The sequence below is a fragment of the Zingiber officinale genome, chromosome 5A (genome assembly GCF_018446385.1).
Source record: "Zingiber officinale cultivar Zhangliang chromosome 5A, Zo_v1.1, whole genome shotgun sequence".
NCBI lineage: Eukaryota > Viridiplantae > Streptophyta > Magnoliopsida > Zingiberales > Zingiberaceae > Zingiber > Zingiber officinale.
Genome location: NC_055994.1, coordinates 117,442,985 through 117,452,026, shown reverse-complemented (window position 1 = coordinate 117,452,026; position 9,042 = coordinate 117,442,985). Strand labels below are relative to the sequence as shown.

The 9,042-nt window shown below is 28.3% G+C and overlaps 1 protein-coding gene across 2 annotated transcripts in view; it reads left to right on the top strand.

Annotated features, from left to right (window-relative positions):
• Nucleotides 1–5,244: 5,244 nt before the first annotated feature.
• Nucleotides 5,245–9,042, top strand: part of LOC121981468 — a 69,041-nt gene continuing 65,243 nt past the window's right edge. For both annotated transcript variants that reach the window (XM_042533999.1, XM_042533998.1), the window contains exons 1-2: nucleotides 5,245–5,361; nucleotides 5,442–5,479. In XM_042533999.1, the coding sequence (XP_042389933.1) occupies nucleotides 5,448–5,479 (32 nt within the window). In that variant the 5' untranslated portion in view covers nucleotides 5,245–5,361; nucleotides 5,442–5,447. The remainder of the gene's footprint in view (nucleotides 5,362–5,441; nucleotides 5,480–9,042) is intronic.

Sequence of the window (9,042 nt, the reverse complement as noted above, 5' to 3'; positions counted from 1 at the left end):
TACTTCTTTTAGTACCCGTCATCATATTCAATTTTAAGGTTTGATGCAACTCTCATCCTTTCTCATCTGGCTTGAGATCGGTCATGACAGGCTTAATTATTTTTCAAAAGATAATTTTAAATATTTTAAATATCTATTTCAAGAAATTAGGAACTTTTAAATATATTTTAAAAATAACTCTAACCCCTCAAATAACTTTAAAAAATGATGTATAATTTAAAGATTATCCTTGAACTCTTTAAATAATTTTAGGATTATTTTTGAAAAATTTCAGATAGTTTTGAGAATTATTTCATTTTTAAAAATTTATTTTCTATAAATTACTTTTGTAAAAATTTTAAGAGATAAGTGTATATTTTAATAATAAAAAATATGTTTGCATATTCAAACATCTATGTATAATGAGTCTAAAAAATAATGACAATGTTGTGTTGACATCCACCTAATATACTTGTGTTCAATCTTAGTTTTATTGACCTCCATATTTATAAGAGTAACAAACATTTAACAAAAATTTCATGTGTAGCTAGACAAATGACACCAAGCCTAATGATCTAGATTAAGATACATGTCGATTATAGGATCCATTCATTGATAGTATTTAACATTATAATATGATTAGACGTGGTGATAAGGTCATACATCTGAGACAACATGTTGTCGGCGGATATTTGTATGTTTTTTAGTGTTCAAAAATCCCTTAAGAAATTCGTCATGCAATGGAGGAACTTGATGCTAAAAAAAGATTTCAATTACAAACATGAAAATTTTAGTATACAACCTTTTCAGAACTTGTCAACGCATCTATGATAAAGTTGAAAGTCATGGTGATGATATTTGAAATGATCAAGAATTTCTAGTAACTTTTCGTGCCTCATATTTTGAGGGTGAGCAACATATGCAATATAATGGTGATAAAGTTGGTGCTTGTGAAATTAAGTCAACTGGTACTAGTTGAAATGACTTAACCATTGCACCAACATTGGAGAGGAGTGAAAGTATTCATGCTACCATATCATAAGGTGCTATTCGTTATTTCTTTCCTTATAAAGGATGAAGCCATTTAATTGATATTGCTGATATTGATATGATGATATTTCTAAACCAAGTTAAGAATTAGACTATGACGCCTACACAAGAGAGAAGAAATGAATTGGTTTAAGTATTACTAAATTTTTTCCTTTTAATTGAGTTTACCGTGAATAAACAATACATAACATGATGTTTAACACCCAAAAGATTAGTCCTATATCGAAACTCTAATCATGCATAAAATTATTAGCTCGTACTTGGACAAATAAGTGGAGGAGATCAAGACATGAATACTATCATGAGCGATCTAGCCTATATGGTAACTTTGATATGCATTAGCTAGACAATACCTATGCGAATGAATATTATCAACTTTCTATTATGCTGTAATAGAAACTTGATATTTCATAAGTTTGTTGATGTAACTACAAAATATCAAAAACAGAGTATCATATCATGATCTCTTACAAATATCTCTCGATGGATAGTGTAGTTTATGAAATAGGGTAAAAAATACAGTGCATATGATCATAAACAATGATGTCAACTTTAGGGCTGGAGAGCTATTAAATCAAAAACATCCAACATTGTTTTAAAAACTATTTGATGGGCAATGAGAGACTCGATAAGTGAAAAAGGGTAAATATTAACAAAATTGCGTTATAATCGTCATTTGACTAAAGAAATTAAGGAAATTTTTGACAATGAGATTCTATGATTGTGAGGAAATAGTTTGCACTCATCTTCTCTTGTTAAAGTCATTCTAGGATAGAAGGATATAGTCACTTCTGAGGATTAACATCACTAAAGGTAAGGGCACAAAAATTTATTATATCTACTAGATTTTTATATTACATTGTAGATATTCTTATATCAGAACCTTTCTTCTATATAAAGTCTATATGGACAAGAAGCTACAAATTGTCTACCACTTATTTTATGAAGAAAAATAGAAAATCAAGAGGCTAATTAAGTATCAACATTATATTAATACAATTATTGCAAGATAGAATAACCAAATGGGAAAAATGTTTGGTTGGTAGGTATATTCTTTTTAATAATAAGAAAATTTTAATGCTGATTATTGATAATTATATTTGTTTAATTATTTTAGGTTATTATCTCAATTTAACATCTAAAATTTAAAGGAAAGTTCTACAAAATCACGATTAGACCTGTTATGTTGTATGAAGTTGAATATTGGGCTATGACTTGAGCACATGCACAAAAAATGCGAGTTGTAAAGATAAAAGTGTTAAGGTGGATGTGTGGACATATGATGATGAACATAATAAGAAATGACAGCATTAGAGAGAAAGTCGGAGTTGCATCTATTGAGGGAAAACTCAGAGACACATTTAAGATGGTATGGACATGCACTTAGATCAAGGTTTAAAATTTCGACCCGTGCCGATTTTTCAGTCTCAGATCAGAACGATACGATTTCGACATTGTATCGTGCCGATATAGTTTCGGTATTTTTTTAGTTATATATAGTAGTTATAAAATAAATATGTTTATGGTGTATATAAAAATAGGTTATATATTGATTTATTATAAGCTCTCAATTATTGAATAATTTAATACTATTAGAAAAAATAATTAAAAATAGTTTTAATTCAAATTAAAATGAATCTATCTATAATAATAAGTATATAAATTAATACAAGGTATTATTTTATATATAATAATTATATAAATTAACTATTTATTCATTTAATTAATTATTAATTAAATTATATATATTTTAAATAGTAAAAAAATATCAAGTAAAAAAATTTAAAATAAAAAATATCAGAGTAAAAAATATAATTTATTAGAATTTTTTCAATTTTTTTTAGAATTTTTAAATTTTTTTAAAAAAATTAAATGAAATTTAAAATAATAAAAATATATTAAAATATAAATAAAAATTATTATATATATTTTTTAACTTTTAAATAAATTTAAAATCATATTTTCAAAATATTAATTAATAAAATTTATTTTAATTTTAAATATATTTTTCATATATTTTATTAGAAAAATTTAATTAAACTATTTTGTAATTGTATTTTTGCAAAACGACGGAGGGATCGAGAGAGATGTCTTACATGTAATATGTTGACGGGTGAAACGAGGGAGTCAAGTGTTTGTTTGAATATCGAAGTACCTCTTAAACTTAAAAGGTTCATAAAACCATAGCTAGACTCGCTATGTTATATGGAGTGAATGTCAAATAACTCATACATGAGCATAAGATGAGAGTTGCAGAGATGAGGATGTTAAGGTGGATGTATGGACATACGAAGTAGACAAAATAAGGAATGAGAGCATTAGAGAGAAAATCGGAGTTGCATCTATTGAGGACAAACTCCGAGAGACACGTTTAAGATGGTACGGACATGTACTTAAACGACCAATAAATGCTCCAGTTAGGCGATGTGAAACCATGATAAACATGCATATCAAACGAGGAAGAGGACGACAAAAAAAGACTTGGTTAGCAACAATAAAACAAGATAAAATTTATTTAAATATAGATGATAATATAATAGGAGATAGGGCTCAATGGCGTAAAAGGATTCATACAGCCGACCCCACCTAGTGGGAAAAGGCTTGGTTGTTGTTGTATTATTAACATTGTGCCTTGATGTTCCTCTTTTTGTTGTTCCTTGGATGCCCTTTATTTTTCTTCTCCGAACTCTATCGAACCTTAAACCATGCACACATTGCTCTAACACCACCTTAGTGCTTCTCATTCTACATTGCTCGGTTGCCTTATGCAAGCTTCTCCATCCTCCAATCGACCTCCAACCTACTAAGTGTGTTGCCTTGACATTGACTGTCATCATCAACACTCGACCTCATTGAATCACCAGTTTTCCAAGCTTCATTTATGCCCTGCTAAGTTTCTGCACTACTTAAACACATATTAATATCAAAACTCAATGTCAAACCTAACCACTTATGTCTTAGGGATGATTGGATTAACACTTTATACCATATATTGTCTCATAAATTTTTTAAAATACAATCATTTAACTAGTGTTTATACAATACCCTAGTTATATATACGATGAACTAAGGCTATGCATTTTGACTATGACACTGGACTGAATTGGTACAATCTTGGTCAAAGGCCGAACCTCTTTCATGGTTCAAGATTTCTTACTTCAAATATATCTGTATGCTACCACCATCTCAACCTTACTGCATAATGAAAACTCTACTAGAGCAGCTCACAACAACAATATGAAAGCAAAATTAGTGCAAACCACAGGAACACCAGCCATCACTGAAGTTCCAGCTGATACTCAACAGTTGACCATCTCTTGAAAAACCATTTCAGTTCTATCCACAAACGACAAGCTTCATTATACTTCCAGCATATCCTGAGAATGTTAGCATTCTCCCTTTTTCAATTAGCTAATCCAGCTATCCAACCATAATCCACAGTTGAGGGTTATGGCTTCTTAAAATTTAACCTTTAAGAGGTAATGATGATCAGAACTCGTTAAACTTACTATATTATCATAAATTGTATGTTCTATAAGTGTGTCAATTAATTTGTCTGGGCTAAGAAAATGTAGGTTTACATTTTGTGTTGCAATTTTTAGGAATTTCTTTTAGTGCTTAGCCAGATGCTTTCTGTTGCAGTATTTTGCATGGGAATAATACATTATGAATATGCGGCAAACAATAGAAGTATAATAACAACAACAACATTAAGTACCTAAGAGCATCCACATCAGATACCCTATTTAAAAATTTTACCTTAAATTTTAGATAGGGTAGCTAAAAAACCTTTGCATCAGCTGTCCTAACCATTCCTTAAATTATGTATTTATGAACAATACTTATCTAAATTTAGGGAATGAATTTCATTCCCTAAATATTATAGAGGAGAGAGAAGAAATTGGAAGTTGATATATGGTACATTGAAAAGTGGATATTTAAATTTAATAAAGTAACTTTTTTACCCTGAATTATGCATTTTAGATAGGGAAGCTGGTGTGGATGCTCTAAACAAATTGATTTAGCCTTTTTAATTAAAAAGGCATTATAATTCTTCACTTTTAAGGATTATCTTGTTTGATCCCGTACTACTATCCTCATTACAGAAAAATTCCTTTTTCTTGGGATTTTTGTTTTTGATTTGCTCACTTTTTTGTCCTTTGACTACTGTAAGTGATTTCAAGCTTTCTTTTTATTTTTGTTGGTTGTTCTTTTAGGTTTCATCACCAAAGAGTACCATTGGTCATTCTTGTATGTGGAACTGCTTGTACTGGAAAGTCCACGATTGCAACACAACTTGCTCAAAGACTCAATTTACCAAATGTCTTGCAGGTTATTTGCTCATGACTAGTTTGATATTTATTCTTTGGAGTTATCAAATAGCAATTTATATTATAACGTGTTTTATGCAGACAGAAATGGTGTATGAACTTTTGCGCACATCAACAGAGTGAGTCTATCTATTTGGTATTTTGTACAATTTATTTGATCAAAGATTTTCAATGCCTGAAATCTTCAAGTGCTCCTGCTATTCTGTTTATCTAGTGATGCTGAAACACAGGCACCATATGTTACCTAAGCCTATTTTTCTGTTTTACTCTATTAAGGTGCATTATGGTTTAAGTCGACACTTGCCTCTTAAGCTGATGCATTTGTTCAAGCATATAAAGTACAGATGTATTTGTCCAAGCATATTAAATAGTTGCATAAAGTAGAAGCTTCATCTTTATAAGAATAACATAGACTTGCTATTCATATTTTGACAATAGCATACTACCCACTAGCCCAGTTCTTACCTTAATTACACATTACTAATTCCGTCTATCAATCTCTACTCATTTTAACTATTCAAAGTGTGATTGTTCTAATTATTTCTATTTCCATTCACTACCCAGCAAGATTTCCATCCATTAAAGTTGTTTTTAGCTTCATTTTTTTTCATGTAAAATGTCATTGCCATCCATGACCCTTGTGCAAAATGCTAGTCTTTAAATTATCACTTAGTTATCCGTCACAATTTATTCCAAATACTTCTTTTAGTACCCGTCATCATATTCAATTTTAAGGTTTGATGCAACTCTCATCCTTTCTCATCTGGCTTGAGATCGGTCATGACAGGCTTAATTATTTTTCAAAAGATAATTTTAAATATTTTAAATATCTATTTCAAGAAATTAGGAACTTTTAAATATATTTTAAAAATAACTCTAACCCCTCAAATAACTTTAAAAAATGATGTATAATTTAAAGATTATCCTTGAACTCTTTAAATAATTTTAGGATTATTTTTGAAAAATTTCAGATAGTTTTGAGAATTATTTCATTTTTAAAAATTTATTTTCTATAAATTACTTTTGTAAAAATTTTAAGAGATAAGTGTATATTTTAATAATAAAAAATATGTTTGCATATTCAAACATCTATGTATAATGAGTCTAAAAAATAATGACAATGTTGTGTTGACATCCACCTAATATACTTGTGTTCAATCTTAGTTTTATTGACCTCCATATTTATAAGAGTAACAAACATTTAACAAAAATTTCATGTGTAGCTAGACAAATGACACCAAGCCTAATGATCTAGATTAAGATACATGTCGATTATAGGATCCATTCATTGATAGTATTTAACATTATAATATGATTAGACGTGGTGATAAGGTCATACATCTGAGACAACATGTTGTCGGCGGATATTTGTATGTTTTTTAGTGTTCAAAAATCCCTTAAGAAATTCGTCATGCAATGGAGGAACTTGATGCTAAAAAAAGATTTCAATTACAAACATGAAAATTTTAGTATACAACCTTTTCAGAACTTGTCAACGCATCTATGATAAAGTTGAAAGTCATGGTGATGATATTTGAAATGATCAAGAATTTCTAGTAACTTTTCGTGCCTCATATTTTGAGGGTGAGCAACATATGCAATATAATGGTGATAAAGTTGGTGCTTGTGAAATTAAGTCAACTGGTACTAGTTGAAATGACTTAACCATTGCACCAACATTGGAGAGGAGTGAAAGTATTCATGCTACCATATCATAAGGTGCTATTCGTTATTTCTTTCCTTATAAAGGATGAAGCCATTTAATTGATATTGCTGATATTGATATGATGATATTTCTAAACCAAGTTAAGAATTAGACTATGACGCCTACACAAGAGAGAAGAAATGAATTGGTTTAAGTATTACTAAATTTTTTCCTTTTAATTGAGTTTACCGTGAATAAACAATACATAACATGATGTTTAACACCCAAAAGATTAGTCCTATATCGAAACTCTAATCATGCATAAAATTATTAGCTCGTACTTGGACAAATAAGTGGAGGAGATCAAGACATGAATACTATCATGAGCGATCTAGCCTATATGGTAACTTTGATATGCATTAGCTAGACAATACCTATGCGAATGAATATTATCAACTTTCTATTATGCTGTAATAGAAACTTGATATTTCATAAGTTTGTTGATGTAACTACAAAATATCAAAAACAGAGTATCATATCATGATCTCTTACAAATATCTCTCGATGGATAGTGTAGTTTATGAAATAGGGTAAAAAATACAGTGCATATGATCATAAACAATGATGTCAACTTTAGGGCTGGAGAGCTATTAAATCAAAAACATCCAACATTGTTTTAAAAACTATTTGATGGGCAATGAGAGACTCGATAAGTGAAAAAGGGTAAATATTAACAAAATTGCGTTATAATCGTCATTTGACTAAAGAAATTAAGGAAATTTTTGACAATGAGATTCTATGATTGTGAGGAAATAGTTTGCACTCATCTTCTCTTGTTAAAGTCATTCTAGGATAGAAGGATATAGTCACTTCTGAGGATTAACATCACTAAAGGTAAGGGCACAAAAATTTATTATATCTACTAGATTTTTATATTACATTGTAGATATTCTTATATCAGAACCTTTCTTCTATATAAAGTCTATATGGACAAGAAGCTACAAATTGTCTACCACTTATTTTATGAAGAAAAATAGAAAATCAAGAGGCTAATTAAGTATCAACATTATATTAATACAATTATTGCAAGATAGAATAACCAAATGGGAAAAATGTTTGGTTGGTAGGTATATTCTTTTTAATAATAAGAAAATTTTAATGCTGATTATTGATAATTATATTTGTTTAATTATTTTAGGTTATTATCTCAATTTAACATCTAAAATTTAAAGGAAAGTTCTACAAAATCACGATTAGACCTGTTATGTTGTATGAAGTTGAATATTGGGCTATGACTTGAGCACATGCACAAAAAATGCGAGTTGTAAAGATAAAAGTGTTAAGGTGGATGTGTGGACATATGATGATGAACATAATAAGAAATGACAGCATTAGAGAGAAAGTCGGAGTTGCATCTATTGAGGGAAAACTCAGAGACACATTTAAGATGGTATGGACATGCACTTAGATCAAGGTTTAAAATTTCGACCCGTGCCGATTTTTCAGTCTCAGATCAGAACGATACGATTTCGACATTGTATCGTGCCGATATAGTTTCGGTATTTTTTTAGTTATATATAGTAGTTATAAAATAAATATGTTTATGGTGTATATAAAAATAGGTTATATATTGATTTATTATAAGCTCTCAATTATTGAATAATTTAATACTATTAGAAAAAATAATTAAAAATAGTTTTAATTCAAATTAAAATGAATCTATCTATAATAATAAGTATATAAATTAATACAAGGTATTATTTTATATATAATAATTATATAAATTAACTATTTATTCATTTAATTAATTATTAATTAAATTATATATATTTTAAATAGTAAAAAAATATCAAGTAAAAAAATTTAAAATAAAAAATATCAGAGTAAAAAATATAATTTATTAGAATTTTTTCAATTTTTTTTAGAATTTTTAAATTTTTTTAAAAAAATTAAATGAAATTTAAAATAATAAAAATATATTAAAATATAAATAAAAATTATTATATATATTTTTTAACTTTTAAATAAATTTAAAAA